This window comes from Chiloscyllium plagiosum, unplaced genomic scaffold (assembly GCF_037043375.1).
Source record: "Chiloscyllium plagiosum isolate Xiang-an unplaced genomic scaffold, Cpla_swu_hap1 HiC_scaffold_3, whole genome shotgun sequence".
NCBI lineage: Eukaryota > Metazoa > Chordata > Chondrichthyes > Orectolobiformes > Hemiscylliidae > Chiloscyllium > Chiloscyllium plagiosum.
In genome coordinates, this window is record NW_028270141.1 from 15,126,670 (window position 1) to 15,144,822 (window position 18,153).

At 37.7% G+C, this 18,153-nt stretch overlaps 1 protein-coding gene across 6 annotated transcripts in view; it reads left to right on the plus strand.

Annotated features, from left to right (window-relative positions):
• nbas (NBAS subunit of NRZ tethering complex) overlaps nucleotides 1-18,153 on the plus strand; it is a 264,693-nt gene that overhangs the window by 62,445 nt on the left and 184,095 nt on the right. For all 6 annotated transcript variants that reach the window (XM_087977600.1, XM_087977595.1, XM_087977597.1 and 3 more), the window contains 3 exons: nucleotides 1,309-1,445; nucleotides 7,533-7,622; nucleotides 10,421-10,574. In XM_087977600.1, the coding sequence (XP_087833726.1) occupies nucleotides 1,309-1,445; nucleotides 7,533-7,622; nucleotides 10,421-10,574 (381 nt within the window). The remainder of the gene's footprint in view (nucleotides 1-1,308; nucleotides 1,446-7,532; nucleotides 7,623-10,420; nucleotides 10,575-18,153) is intronic.

An 18,153-nucleotide genomic window follows, 5' to 3' on the forward strand; every position in this document is an offset into this window, starting at 1 on the left:
GGGATATAATATTCAACTGTCTGACTGTCAAAGTAGGATAGACCAGCTTTTGTAAATCATATTGGCCATGTGTTCTGATAAAAATAGTTATTGTATTCTGTGCAATTCATAAATATGTCTAGTTTTTCTGAATGGAAATTTAAATTCTGTTCCAAATCCAAGGAAGGCCAAGCTAGGTGTCAAGAATTGTACACCAGTTTTGGGTTTTCATATTACAGTGTATATGCAAGGTATTATAGCTTCCGAAGTATATTTACCTGTTGCATAAAAACACAATCTTGACTTTTGCCCTCCCTTGTTGACAATGTAATTTTCACTCGTCTTTGTTCGTAGACGTACAAAAGCCAACTGAGTGCAGGGCATTAAGGCAATCCATTACAGGCTATAAGTTACAGTTGGAGAAGCATTTAAATGAAATTGTACTTCATTTGCTAATGTAAAAATAAAAAAATGGTGGCGCTGTTCTCTGCTCATGACAGATGTGACTCCTATCTATGTGTTAATAGGTTTGCTTGGCTTTATTAAAGGAGACTTTGTGTAAATAATGTGTAATCATTCCAAATACTAAATATTTCTTCTGCCAAATTATTGCATCTTTGCTGGTGGCTCACTTTCCCCTGAGTCCGAAGCTTTTAGATTCAAGTTCCATTTGGGCACTTGAGCACAAATATCAAGACCATCTCTTCAGTGAAATACTGAGAAAGTGCTGCACTGTCAGAAGTGCACCATTTGGGCAATTCATTTAAATAAGGGCAACCCTGCCCTCTGAGGTGGAAATACAAACTTTCACAGCTGTATTTCTGAAAAGCCCCATGTTACCTTGTTTGTTGCTGTAGCTGTTTGTGAGAGCTGTCGGTCTGCAAACCTCCACCTTCTCGTCAAACCCTGAATATTTGTCCAAAACAGTTTACTGATTGTCAAGTGCTTTGACACATTCACTTGTTGCAAAAGACACTCATAAGTGTAATTTATTTTCTATTCCGCTGTTTCATTTTTAGATAGAAGATTATTGGAAGAATGAATGCTTGTTGCATGAAGGCAATTGTTTTTCAAGTGTTGATGCATATTAATTTGGTTATACCAGCTCGAAACTTTATTTTAGTGCCAACTGTGTTGGCAATGTCGTGGAGAAAATGTAGAGAATCACAAGGAGACACGGAGAGTTCTTCAAGGAGTAGGTCTTTTATTTGCAAACAAAAACCATGACACTCAGAAAACAGATTCTTGAATGCCCACGAATCTCAGGGTGGACTCTTTATACCTTTTTTATCATGTTTTTATTATCATGGGCTTTTTTTCTTTAAACAGGAGAGCAATGTTCAGGCTTTGGAGATTCTTTTTACCTATCATGGATCAGATTTGCTGCCTCACCGGTTGGCCATTCTTTCAAACTTCCCTGAAACAACGACTCCTCATGAGTATTGCTTCCTTCTTCCAGAAGCCAGGTAAGAATATTTTTTTAAAATACACATGTGCAGATTTATATGAAAAAGTTATTATCAAAGCACAGATTATTATATTTCATTTTATAATCTAACCTGAAATAAAGCTGAGTATTATGATGTGAGTCATTTACTATGCCAGTTCATTAATGTCTGAAATATTGTAAACTAAGGCTGCCACAGGTAGCCTAGTGGCATACTATTTCAGAACTGAACAAACCACTAGATTGTAGATATTTCTTTTTTTATAAAATTTAGTGATAGTTATAAAACTATAATTAATTGCTGATCATTTCAAAAGCACAATTCTAATTAAATCTGACACGTTTACCATGTTTGAGAGGTTTTTTCAATTGTGTCTAATTCTGGAAAATCCTGGACAGTTAAAGCTATCTACAAATTACAGATTCATTAATTTCTTGAAATGAAAGTTTAAGTTACATTAGCAAATACATGATCACCTGAAGATGATTAGGTTTCAGAAAGCTATTGTATAGTTCTCTGTGCATAAACCTCCTATTCAAGAATAATATTACTTCAGTGTTAAAATAAAATCAAGAACTGCAGATGTTGGACATCTGAAGCAAAAACAGAAATTACTGGAGAAACCCTAGCAGCGTCTTTGGAGAGAAAACAGAATCAGCTTTTCATGTCCAGTGACCCTTCGTCAGTACTCGTAGTATCTAGAAAAAGCTAGTATATACGCTGAAAGCTACCATTTCTGATACCTCTAGTGGGATGCTACCACCAGACTCATTCCCTCATTCTCCTCCCATCCCCTCCCTTATCAGCATTTCACAGGGGCCATTCCCTCTGGGATACCCTGGTCCACTGCTCCTCTCCCAATATCTCCCCACATCTACTTCTCATGCAATCACAGAAGGTGTAACACTTGCATATTTATTCACCATCCAAGGCTTCATCATACTTTCCAGGTGAATCTGCGATTTACCTGCATATCATTCAATTTAGTCTACTTTATTTGCTGCTCACAATGTGGTCTGCTCTACAGTGGGGAGATGAAGCACAGCCTGGGTATCTGCTTTGTGGAACACCCACATTCTGTCTAAAAAAAATGATCCTGAGCTTTCATTTGCCTACTGCTTCAATGTGCCACCATGTTCCCGAGCCTAACATGGTGGCACATTGAAGCAGTAGGCAAATGAAAGCTCAGGATCATTTCTGTCTCAGGCTTGCTACAGTCCTACAGTGAAGCTCAGCACATGCTGGAAGCCCAGCATCTCACCTTCTGCTTGAGGACCCTGCAGCCTTCAGAACTGAATATCAAATTCAATATTTTTTAGGGCCTCAACATCACCTTCTATTTCCTTTAACTATTGCCACATCCCCAGGCCTTGTCATTACAAGGGCTGCTTTCAGCATAGCCAACCCCTTTTAGGGTCCCGATTATTATCTTTTCTTTCTTCATGGCTCACCATTGTTACTTCCTTTGTTTGCTTAAGTGCTATTCTGTCTCCCTGGTTCCATCTCACATATCGCGTACTCCTTTACTCCACTGTCTTCCAGTATTCAGTGTATCTACCACCTTTTCCTAGCTACTACTGGTTCTGAAGAAAGATCACTGGACCTGAAATGTTGACTCTGCTTTCTTTCCATAGATGCTGCCAGGGCTGCTGAGTTTCTCTGGTAATTTCTGTTTTTGTGTCACTTGAATATTGTTGGATCACGTACTTTGAGGTACAAACTAATGAATTGGTGGTGAGATATGAAGACCTTGTGAATGTCCAACATCAAGCTTGCATTTCAGAAATAATATTGTTATAATTCTGTTAGAGAACATTTAAAAGGAAATCCGAACACCCTATAATCAACTGAAAGAACAGTGAGGAGAAAGTGAGGATTGCAGATGCTGGAGACCAGAGTTGAAAAGTGTGGTGCTGGAAAAGCTCAGCAGGCCAGGCAGCATCCAAGGAGCAGGAGAATCAACGTTTCGGGCATAAGCCCTTCTTCAGGAATGAGGCTGGTGTGCCAAGCGGGCTGAGATAAAAGGTGGTGGTGGGGGGGTGGAATTGGGGGAGAGGCGCTGGAAATACGGTAGATGGAAGGAGGTGAGGGTGATAGGCCGGAGAGGGGGTGGGGGCGGAGAGGTCTGGAAGAAGATTGCAGGTCAAGGGGGAGGTGCTGTCCCTTCCCCCCCACCTTATCTCAGTCCCAACCCCCGGATTCAGCACTGCCCTCTTGATCTGCAATCTTCTTCCTAACCTCTCCACCCCCACACCCTCTCTCCGGCCTATCACCCTCACCTCCTTCCACCTATCGTATTCCCAGTGCCCCTCCCCCAATTCCTCCCCTTACCTTTTATCTCAGCCCGCTTGGCACACCAGCCTCATTCCTGAAGAAGGACTTATGCCCAAAACGTTGATTCTCCTGCTCCTCAGATGCTGCCTGGCCTGCTGAGCTTTTCCAGCACCACACTTTTCAACTCTGAAAGAACAGTGACACAGGATTTAATGTTTTTACACAAAACAAACTTTGTTGTCTGTAAAAAAAAAAAATTCAGCAAAGGCAGGCACTATCAATTTAGGTTTATATAATTGCTTATGCAATGATCTCAGTTCCACTTTGTATGACTCTCCAAGAACTCCTTTGTACATGAGCAGAATCTTGCAGATTAATTTACTTCTTGAGAAATGAACCCAAAGGTATTCCAGCTTTCTCCAAGGAGCAAGGTGTACAGGGATTCTTCCGCTAACTTTTGGCTAAAAGACTCTCTAATTTTGCTTTGAACACCTTAAAACTGTGAACTCTGCAGCTTCTTGCTTGGCAGTCAGTACATACCCAAATGCTTTCTCACAGCCTTGCAAGCTAGCTGTGCTGACTGCTTTCTGATACTGCACTCTGTGAAGGCCACTGTAAATTTCATCCTGTAGCTTCGATCTGGACAAATCTTCAACTTCTTCCTCCTTGTATATTCCCAGCTAAACCTGAAAGCCTTCTGCATTCCATGTGGTAAATGATCAAGTTAATTTTTCTCTCTGTTTAAGAACATGCCTGATTTAAAGTCATTGCCGTTTGCTCTTGATTGAGGTGCAATTGATAGCAAATCAAAACTGCCAACTGCCTTCTGTGAGAAATACTCACCTGAATTAAACAAAGGAACCTTCTTAGCTCCACAGGCCATCTCCAAGAAAACCTAACATGCTTTGGGATGGTCTCGACAGAAAAGTGAACTGATTATTTTATCTTCAAAGCAATTCTCTGGTTTTCTAACCCATATGAATAATTTAAATCTAGCACAGGGATTTACAATAACTTCTCAGAATTTGTAGCCCTGTTAAGCACCTATCTCGTTTACAACCAATGTTAAGCATCTTTTCATCTGAGAACAATATAAATAATTTATATCTTATATTGAAGTTAGGATAAACCTTCTGACACCATTACAATTCTAAACATGGGTCATCCCATCGTTCAGTAATTCCCACTCCTCTCTCTGATTTTGTAAGATAAACGGTGGTTACAATTGAACTGAAATGAATAATTCAAATAGAAGTTTGGATTTAGACTTGCATACCAATTTCTTAACCAGATATTTCCATTCATCGCGAATTTAACATTCCAATTTCCAAAGCGAAAAGTTACATTTTAAAGCTTACAGATTATGAACCAGATGATGACAATATTATTGCATCTGAAACAAAAACAGAAATTACTGGAAAATCTCAGCAGGTCAGTTCTGAAGAAGGGTCACTGGACCTGAAACGTTAACTCTAGTGTCTGTCCATAAATGCTGCCAGACCTGCTGAGCTTTTCCAGCAACATCTGTATTTGTTTCGGATTTCCAGCAACTGCAGTCTTTCAGGTTTCTTTGGGTCCAACCCCAAACTGACCTTAGCCTTAATCCTATCAGTTTTTTTCTTTAGTATTATTGTATCAGAACATTTTCAAAGTAGTTTCCAATGTATTAACAGTGCTCAGATGTTCTAATTTAACTTCTAATAATTCTGTAAAAAGCCAACTCTCCTCTTTGTGAACCAGGTGATAAAATCTCAACAAGCTTCATACCGAGATGAAGTCAGAGGACTGTTTGCCTAGTTTCTTACTGGGGGAAATTTTTAAACGTGTGCTGCATTAAGAATGGATTCTCGCCGTTCCTGCACAGAATAGTTTGGTAGACACTTAATTTGTTTTATACAGGAAAATATATTGTCAAGCTTTATTTTGAAAGCAACTAGATGAAAGATACGAAGAATAAAAGTTGCTTTCAAATAAAGCTGACTTATTGGTGCCTCTGATCCATCGTGGTGGGGATTCTGAGATACCAGTTGATCTTGGCTAAATAAGATAAAATCATCAATCATCAAAAATCCCTTGCATGTTTCTGTTTTTTTTTAGAATAGTGCAAAGGTCTTTAAAAATTGAAATATGTGAGGGTGTTTATTTTGCCCTAATTTAGAAATTCTGGAGAATGACATTTGATGATTTTGTTGTTATCAAATAAAATGAACCCCTGATCCAGGAAGTTTAACACATTCTTCATTTTGTATATTCTCATGTTGATGAGTTGCACTGATTGGATTAATTTGATTTCAATCATAATTGCAACTCTGTTCATTCATCGCATGAAAGAAAACATGTATTATTGATTTGTATACAGAATTGTCTCATCATGTGTTTGCCTGTTTGCTGATAGAAGGATTGAAGAAAAATAAATGTGAAAGATGTGAATCTCTTGCTCAGATCACAAGGGGGTACTGTTGTTATGCCTCAGATTTCACTATCATGCCTGGAGATATGGGACAGTATGAGTCAATTTCTATTCAAGGTGGATACTCAGACTGATTGCATGAGTGACTGCACTGGGAAATTGTCTGCAGTAGACCAGACATTATTAAACACAAGTATAATGTATAGTAACTACAGGTTTTTTTTTTGCATTAATGTAATGCCTTCATATTTTCTTTGAAATATTGCTGCTCGATACAATAAAACTAGTTGACATGATGACTGAGTTGATATACATCAGTGACAATATCAGCAAAATAAATCTGGAGCATTGTATAATGTAGTCATCTGCCACAAAATTTGTTGCCAGAGTCAACTAGGAACACTGGGTAGTGGCAAAGTAACAAAAATGTTCAAAATTAAATGTGTTATCGACAAAACTAATTTGTAAGTATTGTCTCTTGTAAAATTTTTGAATTCCCTTGTGTGTCTGTATACTATGTACTGAGATTATACTTTATTTTGTTTGAGCTATGTTATGGTTTTGGGGGAAAGAAAACTAATGCAAGCTACTTTTATTACTATAAAATGAGATTTTGTTTACATTGAAAACTGCCAGAATCTCTCAAAAACAGGATAACAAAGGGGTACATTTGTGAAGTCTGTTGCTGTTTCTCTGTTAGTACTGTTAAAATCATCTCTTAGTCGGCAGGGACATGGCCCCCAGCATGGTTTATTTGGAGACCATCACATTGACTCTGATTCCACCTTCCCTGACATTTAGTGCCTATGCCCCACAACAGGAACACACTTCGCCCACACCAGTCATTGAGCAATGTATACATCTGTCTAATCTGATTTACATTTAATGCCGAGATTATGATCTGTGGGTTGTGCTGCTTTATTTGGTACCTAACTCCTCATATTGACTGTGCAGAATTTCCTGTTTTAACCTGCCAATATTTGGAGGTGCCAGCATTGGCCTGGGGTGCACAAAGTTAAAAATCACATAACACCAAGTGATAGTCCAACAGGTTTATTTGGATGCACTAGCTTTCAGAGCACTGCTCCTTCATCAGGTCGTTGTGGAGTATAAGAGCATAAGACACAGAATTTATAGCAAACGTTTCGTGTGATGTAACTGAAATTATATATTGAAAAGACCAGGATTATTTGCTAAGTCTCTTATCTTTTAGAATGACCATGTTGTTTTCAGTTCTTTCATATGTAAGTCACAAAACTTCTTAAAAAAAAAAAGTTACATTCTCAAGTGAACTTTAACATGTCAGCGCAGATAATGCATTGAAGATGTGAGGCAGGAGACGGTGAACATTTGTATTTTAAGGTTTAGTATGAGGATTGATCTGTCTTAGTTTTGAATGTATTGCATTTTTTTTTCCACAGGTTTGTTGATGAGCAGGGTGATTTGGTGGTATTGCCGTGGAATGAACAAAGGCATCAGGATCTAGATTGGTGTGAAGAACCAAATTTAAGGTAAATTTTTGCATGTTCGTATTCAGTTTTATAGATTTACCTACTGTGCTGGGTACAATACAATCAACACTTTCTTCTTGAAATATTTTGTTGAAACATTCTTTGGAAGGGATTGGGTAACTTGGGGTGGATTTTAAAAAAATAAATTGATCAGCTGATCAACACAAAAGCTGCGCAAGATTAGTGAGGCAAGTGGGGAAGTCATGTTGCTTACCAGTCAGAATTATAGATTAGTAGCCTGTAGTAAAAGGTAGAATGGCTGTGACTGAAGTGTTTCTTAACAAGTTTTGGGAGCTAAGAGGCATTACATTTGTGGAAAAGTATACATTAAAGAGGGGCAACTTGGAAGGAAAGCTGTGCTTTTTTGATATCTTAGTAAATGTAGGGGCAGCCAACACATTTTGATGCTCTTTAATGTGAGTTCAAAAATTGTGACTCACTCCAACTGCAAATATCTTCCTAAAGTTTTGCATAATCTCTGCTGCATGATCACCCTGTAACAAAAGTTCACTTTTGCTGTTGCTGTTGCTGTTGACATAAAAAAGCTAGTATCAGTGAATGATGGTCACATAATATTAGATAAAATAGAATTGTGCTACTGTGTCACCTGCAAGAATGATGGTAATAAAATGTTGCGGTCATTCGTGATTTTTAGTATTTAATTGATAGGTACACAACAACCTACAAAAGAGCCAACAATTTTATGTTTAAAAATAAACTAATTTTGATTAAAATTCATATTTGTAACTGACATTAATAACCAATTGTTTCTGACATTGCCATCTTTGACTGAGGTTTCTGTATGTGCTTTCTGTGATAATTCTACAGTAATTCTGAGTAATAAAATTTGTTCAATCTTGTCAATTCAGCTCAGGGTAATTAGCAAGTTACTGGACCTGAATGACTGCATTCTTCAAAATAAAGTATTTCTTCAAGTTAAATTATTTTGATTTTGAAATGCACGTTCTTGTGTTCAACTTCCTCCATGGCCTCATCCCTCATAATCTACAGCACTCCCAAGATCGCTGAATCCCTTGTGCCTTGGTGTTTTACATCACAAATCATAGGTTGCTAGTTATTAGCTGCACAAACTCCAAATTCTAGTTTTCTACCTTTCTCCTCCTTTTGAGATAATCATAAAAATCTGTTTGTTTTTTGGCTAAGCTTTTAGTCATCTGTTCAGTCACATCTCTGTAAGTGACTGTCTCATCTGTAAGCAAAAGAGAGGAATAAGATTAGAGAGCAGAAAGCAAACCTCCAAAAAAATCAAAACATGGTGGCTGCAAAGGCTATAGTCTCAAATTATTGAGTTCAGTATAAGGTACAGAAGGTTGTAAAGATCACCATGATGCAAGAGTCAACAGATCAGGTCAAAACAAACTGCTGCTGCTTTGATAGAACCTTCTATTGTAACCTCTGCCATGTAAGACAAAGGCACAGACACATCGTAGCAGACACACCAGCTGCAAATTCCCCTCCAAGTCAAGCACCATCATGACTTAGAAGTATATCATTATTCCTTCAGTTCATTGGATCAAATCTTGGGAACTCCTTTCCTAACTGCAACTTAAGTGTTCCTAAACTGAATGGACTGTAGTAGTTTAGGAAGACTGCTCACCACTAACTTTCCAACATCACTTTGGGTTAGGCTGCCAGTGACACCCATGTCCTGTGGATAAATTTTAGTAAGTTTCTAGGGAAAATATGCGGTGTTGCACTGCAAGCTTGCATTGATGTTCACTGCATTACTGTAAAACTGAAGAACAGAGAAGACTGAAAGGGAGTAAGGTGGAAAATTTAATGAAAAGTGACTGGAAGGTCAAGGTCACATTTGTGAACTGAACTCTGGTATTCTGCAGAACAATTGTCCAGTCTACCTTACTTTTTGACTTGGCAGTTTGCAAGCTTTCATGTTCAAACATATTCAATCAAAACACTGCCCCAATTTATTTCGTTCAATATTGTTTTCTTCTTTTCTCGCTAATTTTCTCTTTGCTTTTATACAGCAGCAATTCAGATTTCTGCCACTCACACCTCCTGCAAATATTTTCACCTTCAATGAAGAGCATTCCTGCTTAATTATACATTATTTTTCCCCATTCATTTGTTTTTGTTTAAAATCATTAACTTTGTTCTTATTGGCTGCTATATGTGGGAAATGCTCTGGGGATCCAACACATCATGAACTTTTTTTCTTTCCCCGGCCAATTGAAAGCTCAGATTTAGGACATTATCTAGTTCTGATGTGTGTGATTGAAACAGGTTTTGATGCCTAGTGATATTCAGCTTTCGAGCCTGGAAATGCTCAAATGGTTAAACTTGATTGGGCTCGATGAAAAAATCTTGATATAATAAGTTGCTGGAAAAGTAGACTCTGTTACTGAGAAAATAGTATTACCGAGCTTTCTAGAATAAGAGCCTTAGGTCTAAAAGAAAGACAGCTACTATAAAATAAGATGATCAAGATCCCTCTCCACAGATTATGCACAAATTAGAATATTCGAGCATTTTCTAAAATAATTTATATTTTCAATGTGTTAAGTTCTTTGCTTTTAGTCCATAATCAAGTTTATTTCCTTAGTTATTTTGGTAAATATTTTGCAACAGGCATCCTAACTTGATAATTTATATTAACATTCTCAACTTTGATACGGTACATACCCCTAATGAATAAAATGCATTCAGCCGTGACTAGCTTATTTTGTTCATCGTAGACTAGCTTATGGCTTGCATAGTTATTCCTTTATTTGTAATTTCTATTCATCTGATTAAATGCAATGTGTGTTCCATTCCTGCAGACAGGTCATAGACTGCAGTCCACAAGATGTAGCTGAATTTCTGTATCAAGAGCAGCCTGAATTGTTGAAGTTCAGCACAACTGAACCCTCTATTGAATGTCTGACAGAGTGGTATCAGAAACGTGCAGAGGAGATTGAGAGCTACTCCAGACAGGTGAGATCAGAAGAAAATTCTATGTTTTCACCTTTTTGTTGAAATAGCGTTATAAATTGTTGGAAGTGAGAATATTTCTATGCAAGAAGGTGACATTCACCACCTTATTTTAGAGTTTTTCCTCAAAAGATATTTATTGTTACATGTAGCATTCAGACTTCTGAATTCTAAAGGATTGATGGGAAAAGCTCTTAAGGTCATGTGTGTATATTTCTTTAGCCATTGTTATAACTGAGATTGGAGAGCTGCATTATTCCTCACTAGTGGAAATCAGCCTCACTATTCCAAGAGTCAACACAGAAATTAAAGTTTAAAAAATATAAGAATTCCCCAATTTAGCTATCTTGCAGATCCTGATTGACAGAAAACATGGACTAAGTTTCTGTACTTAACAAGATTTGTTACAAATAAGTCGATTCAGTCTCTGGACAAGCAATTATGAACTGTTGTATATAACTACTAGTTAAGACTCTAGCTCTCTTTTAAATTCTCCATTTACACACAAATACAAAAGAGGGAAACAAACGTGTGTGATGGGCAGATGGAAAGACTGGTAAGGTACTTTAATGGCCCTTGTTCACAGCGTGCACTCATTTGGCTTGTCAGGACGTGGTGCTCCCTGATTCTCTTTCTCAAAAACATGTGTTTGGTCTGGGTCTCAAGCTGAGTTTGATGTTGCCTCTTGGTGTCTCTGGAGTTTTATGTATAGGTCAGGATTTCCTGGGGTTGAACGCCTCAGACCTGGACTTCAGTTGGGGGTGGATTTCCCTGTCCACCAATGATTTCCATTTGGGGAACCTTCAAATTAACTTCCATACACTGTCGTCTGCACACTAATGAAGTTTGTAATGGTAGTAGCGTACTCATATAGGTTGACTGCTGAGTTCGCAAATATGGACAAGTCCCTTGATTCTAAGCAGTCCAGTAGAAACCCTTCCGTTGCCTCAGACCAACATTGCACTACTTTGTGTACTGGGTCCTTACACTTCAATCCCTGCATGTAAGCTGGGAGGGGGAGACAGCATTGTGATCTGATTGTCCAAAATGCAGATGGGAGATGGAGCAGTAGGCACCTTTTAGTTGCATGGTAATAGTCAAAGATGTTCAGACCTCTGGGACAGGAAAAGTGTTGACAGTATCTTGGTAGCATGTTTTTGAGGTTGGTATGGTTGAAGTCACCAGCTACAATGAAGAGGGCCTCAGGGTATTCTTTCTGAAAACAGTTTGTAGTGTTGTATAGTACATCAGTGCACTTTTCACTTCTGCATTGAGTGGGATGTAGACTCAATCAGCATAGTGAAGGTGAACTCATCTGGCAGGGACAGCACTTCACTTCTATGATATTCCAGACCTGAGGAGCGGTAACTTGCCAGGATTGCCATGTCTGAGCACCAAGAATTGTTGATTAGGAGGCAGGCTCCACCGCCCTTTGCCTTGTCCAAGGACACCAAGGGGTCCATTTGGTAAACTGAAGAACACTCCGGTTGTAAGGCACAGTCAGGTGTAGCAGGAGTGAGCCATGTCTTTGTAAAACAGGACACAGTAGTCTCTGAATTCTCTTTGGAAGGTGAGTCTCGCTTTAAGTTCATCCATTTTGTTTTCAATGGCTTGGATGTTTGCCAGAAATATACTTGGGAGAGGGGACTGGGGGTGTGGGGGCGGCTGGTGGGAGGGGGACTTTAAACTCCAGAGTTTCAGTCTCCCCTGAAGTTCAGCCCATATCCCGAGTACAGTCCAAGATTATACTTCGTAAAAATGACTACTTATTACAATTGGTTAGACTAGCTACAGCTAAACATTTACCAACTGTTGGCATTTAACACTACTAATTAAATTCCCTTATAAACTCTCCATTACACAGACAGGGAAATAATATATGGGGAGGAAAAACTGGAAAGAGATTCAAAAACTTTTGTCTACAAATTCTCTTGGATTGGTTCTTGCTGATCTGAAAGCTGCTGCTTTTCCAAATGTGTCAACTAGTTTGCAAGAGGCACAGGGTGGTTGATTCATTTGTAAAATATTTCTGATATCAGTTAAAAGTCACAGCTTATATCAACTGTTTAAGGGAAGATTAATTGGTTTTCTTAAGGCTTAAAGTGAGTTTTGACTGCAGAGAACTGAAACCACTTCTGAACTGGTGGATATCAACATCTTCCCATCTTGTTCCCAGCCCCAAGCCTGTTGGTTTACCTGACAACTAGTCACACAGTTGTTGGCAGGAAAAAGGCTTTTGTCATCAATAACTGGTGACTATTCAATCGACCAATTAACTTATTGTTGCTACTCAGCTGCATCTATACATAAAACTCCATGGATCCAGTTCCACTGCAAGTACTTCAATTACTGATTGTTAGAATAGCTGTTTATAGAATGTTCACCACGGGTGTCAAGCTACCAGCTGTTTACATAATGTTCACCATGGGTGTCAAGCTACTTGCTTTTCAAAACACGAAGCACTCTTGCAAGACACCAGGTTTGAAAATAGTTCTTAGTAATTTTAGTTCATAAATTATGAAAAGCACAAAAATAAAAAGACACGGTTCTCATACTAGCCAGCAATGCCTGTGAACAAATAAAAACAATTATTTTAAAGATCAGAAATAGAAGGAATCAGGTTAGTGCAGAAAGCTCCTGTGGGAACTGTACTCCATAATTCATCACTATAAATAAGTTGTGGCTTCAAAGTGATCCAAAACCTAATCATAACTGCAGTGGGAGATGTGACATTGAATCTTGAATGTTTCCCCACACGCTGTTGTAGAGCCTTCATGTAATTTGGTGAAGAAGCCAGAAGGCAAATCTTCTGTGGATTAAAATTGAGGTTTCACTGACATTCAGTTGCTCTTAAGCAAAGGTCTACCAGTATAGACTTCAGTACCATGTGTGGACCTTCCTTTTCTTTCAGTAGTTTCTTTCTAATGGCAGAATTGTCATTAGAAAATATAGACCTTTTTTTTTGCTATATTTGTTGATTCTCTCCCTGCAACTAGCTCTTATCAAAAGTTGTATTGCTTTTAGTGACCACATAGTGGCACCCAATCTTAATTTATGTAAGCAATCAATTTAAAAATAATGAAATCACATGAATCATTGCATCATATCAGTTATGGATAGTGTAACAATTTTGCTTTCATGTTCGTAAGGGAAAAGGAAGGAGCAATAATTTTATTTGTACATAAATGGAGCTGCAACTATTCTTGACCATAAAAAGTTTAAATAGGAGAACACATACTTGAATGGATTAACTATATAAAAATCAGAATGAAAAAAATAGTAAAGATTCTGTCATTTTTTTTTTGCTGAAATTTTAGTCATTAGGATTCCTGACAAATGGTCAATAGCAATTTTTTTTAGCTACATCAAATCTTTTTGTCTGAGTCAAAGATTGTTTTGACAATCAAATTTAAATATCATTTAGTGATGTAATATATGTGATCTACAAAGTATTTATCAAAGTAATCATCCTGTTCAACATTGCTTTGGATTAATACTCATTGACTCAGACGAACATAATGAATAAAAGTAGCAGTAGATAATGGCCCCTTGTGCACATTCCACCATTTAGTATGATTATGATTAATTCTCTGCTTCAACTCTATTGTCCTGCCGGTTTCCCCAATATCTCTTGATTTCTTAACTGACCAAAAATGTTTCTATTTGCTGTCTGGGATGCTTTCAATATGGGGCATCCATAAGTCTCTGAGGAAGCAAATTCCAAAAATACACAACCCTTTGAGTGAGAAAACTCCCCTCCTTTCGGTCCTAAAGAAATGTCTCTTTATCCTAAAACTGTTGCTCTCTGTGTTAGATTCCCCTGCCAGGTAAAACGAGCTCTCAATATTTACCCTGTCTGATCCTTTCCAAATCTTGCATGGTTCAATGAGATTATGTCTAATTCTCAAAGAGTGTAAATCCAATCTGCTCAGTTTCTCAATATAGGGCAGCCCTCTCATTATGGTGATCAATCTAGTAAAGTTTCACCACCTGCAAGGCAAGTATACAAGCAGCAATCCAGTGCTGTCTTACTGTAGAGTAGGTAAACCCTTCAGGTTTATTTTTCTCAATTGCCTATCCCAGTTATCTCTTTAAATAATTTATTGTCTCACTTTTCCTATCCTTGTGGGCATTGACTGTTTACTTTTATAGTTTTCATTTATTTAGAGAGTGATCATTTTTATTTTGAGCCAGTGGCAAAGTTATGTTGATTTATTTTGCTCATTTTCCCCCAAACATCTGATTGAGCACAGTTCAAACAGAGTAATAACTGTGTTAGAAAAAATGTAAAGGTTATGCAAGAACTTTTTCAATTGCATGAAATAATTCCACCTTTCCCTCACTAAATCTACTACATATTCAAGAAATTCATTGATGTGCAAGAGAAACACTGCCATTTTTTGAATCAAGATATGTACAAAGACATGGGAAAATGTCAGCAGCAGTGAGTGCATTGACAAGAGTGGATTTTTAAAAAAAAGTGTCTGATGAAGATTACTAAAGGTTAATGAAATGAAAAGCTGCTGGCAATTATTTTAGCTCCTTTGTGACATATGTAGATCTTCCATTTCTCTGTTTAAAAAAAGTTTTTGCATGTTATGCATTGATAATTCTCAGTACATTCAGTTTTGAAAGATTATTTTTAAGCACTTGAAATGCACACCTCTTACTTCATAATATCATTTTTAACCTTCATGCAATAATACATTTCTGAGCTTCATCAATAATTCCCTTATTGATGGCATTGGTGGAATTAAAATAAACAATATCAGTTCTTTTCCATTTTTGATTATTTGCAGCTTTCAAATGACCTGTTTCCTTTTAATCAATTAAATTGGCGTAATGTAAAGATGGGTAGGGACAGAGGTAGGCCATTCGGCCCCTTGAACCTGCTGTGCCATTCCAAAAGATCATGGCTGATCGTAAAGGGTGACCTCGAATTTTTAAACAGTGACCCCCCCCCACCCGTTTTAGACTCGCCCACGAGAGTAAACATCGTTTCCATGTCCACCTTATCAAGAACATTTAGAACTTCAATTAAGTCATTACTCACATTTTAAACTCCTGTGTAAATCAGTTCTGTCTGTCCAAGTTTTCAATGTTAGACAACCTGCTCATCGAACTGTCCATCAAGTAATCTTTCTCTGATCTGTATCTGACATATTTGCATCCTTCCTTAATTGAGAGTCCAAAATTGTGTACACAAATCAAGATGTGGTTTTATCAATACCTTGCACCACTGAAGCATAACACTTTTTGTATTCACTTCCTCTTATTATAAGGATAACATTCCATTAACCACCTTAATTATTTACATTTAACATTTTGTGTGTCGTGCAGTGGAACACAGTGATCCCTCTGCACCTTGGATTTCGGCACTTATTCTCTATTTAAGTAATGCACTTTTTTTTTTAACTTTTTCTGCCTCATGAACAACTTCACATTTTCAAACATTATGTTTCATCTGCTGGATTTTTGCCTACTCATTCAATGTATCCATGCCCAGCTACAACTTGATTTTGACTTCTACAAATCTACTTCCCTACTTAGCTTGGTGTCATTGGCAAATTTTGTTTCTGTGTTTTTGTTTTGCTCATCTACATCATGGATACAAATTGTAAAAACTCAAGATTCCTACAGCGCCCTACTTATCACACCCTTCCAATCAGAAAAAGATCCATGTATGCATCCTTAAGGCCAGCCAGCCAATCTTCCTGATGAAGGGCTCCTGCCCAAAATGCGATTTTTCCTGCTCCTCGGATGCTGCTCGACCTGCTGTGCTTTTCCAGCACCACTCTAATCTTGACTCAGATCTCTAGCATTTGCAGTCCTTTTGTGTGCATCTTGTGAAATGTCCTTTGCAAATCCAGTTGATTAAGGAGCTCCCCATTATCCACAACAAGTTACTCATTTGAACAACTTCAATAAATTTGTTAAAACTGACTTTCCTTTCACTAAACCATACTGGCTTTTTCCAATTATGTTGAAGGTTTAAAGTGTTCAGAACAAGCTCCTTTAGTGATCAATTCTAGCACCTTCCCTACATTAGCTATCAAGCTATCGTGCTTAAAATTCCATTTCCTGCCTGCCTACCTCCCTTGGCTATAATGTATATGCTTGCTACTTTCTAGTCTGATGGCACCTTTCCGACGTCAATTGAATTTTAAAAAATCAACACCAACTCATCAGCAACCTCATGTGAGACGCTCAAATGGAGTTATTCAGGACTGAAGGCATGGAACCCTGCAGTTCATTAGTTTGTTAGTACTGTTTCCTTGATGATTGTAATTTCATCAAATCTTTGCTTTCTTCCACATCCTAATTTATATTAAATCCATGTAATAACTGTTGCCTCAACGGTGAAAATAGAAACCAAGTATTCAATCATTATGATCGCTGCTTTACTGTTATCAATTATTAACTTTCCTTCTTACTCTGTAGAGGACCAGCATTTACCTTTTCTCTTTTTAGATATCTATCGAAACTCTTGGTCTAGCTTTACATGACGAGCTTGCTGCCTCTCATACCCTATCTTTCCCTGATTAAACTTCGAATCATTTTCTGCAGTTCTTTGTATTCTGACTAAATATCTGAACTGCCACTTTTTGTGCAATTGTACACTTTTTCTTTAAGTTTGATGCTTTCCTGAACTGATTAGCTACAGGCGTAGATCCTCCCCTTTGAATTTACCTTTCTAGTCAGATTGTAATTATTCTGAGAATTCTGAAATATTCGCTTTAATATCTGCAACTGCTTGTCTATTTATCTATCCACTGGCTAGCATTGTAGTTCACTTCAGCTTTCATTCTCATATAGTTGCTGTAATTTAAGTTTAAAATACTCGACTTCTCCCTTTCAAACTGAAAGTACTGTAAATAAAAATCACATTGTCATTCCTGCTGCAAAGAGGTGACTTTACTCTGTGGTTCCTAATTAATCCTGTCTCATTACACAATTAAAATGTAAAAACCTGTGCTTTGCTTGGTTCCAGAACTTGCTGTTCTAAAGACCTATCACAAAAGCATTCTATAAATCCCTCATCTAAGCTACTATTGTACGTCTTATTTATCCAGTTTATATGTAGATTAAAGTCATACACGAAAATTGCCACCCCTTTATCATAAACCCCAATATTTAGAACATAGAACATAGAAGAATACACAGTATTTCTTCTTGTATACTGTGTCTCACACTGGTTATTGTGTGGGTGCAGGTAGATTGCTCCCACTAGTGACTTCTTTTCCCCTACCAAACCAATTCTATGTAATCTCCTGAAACAAGATCATTTCTAACTACTGCACGAAAACCGCCTTTGATTAACAGTGCTTTACGTAGCCTCCTATTCAACTAGAATGTCATGTACCCGTCAATATTTCAGGAATGATCCTTGTCCTCTTGCTGTCTGGTCTGAATAATGATCAGTCATGTTTATTTACTTGATTATACACTGTCAATTTATTTAATTTCTTATGAATGCTATGCACATTCAGGTACAGCACTTCTAGCTAGTCTAGGTTTTTTTTTCCCTCACTGTCCCTTCCTGCCATTCTTGATCTTTTCCCATATTTTCTTTTGCTCTCCT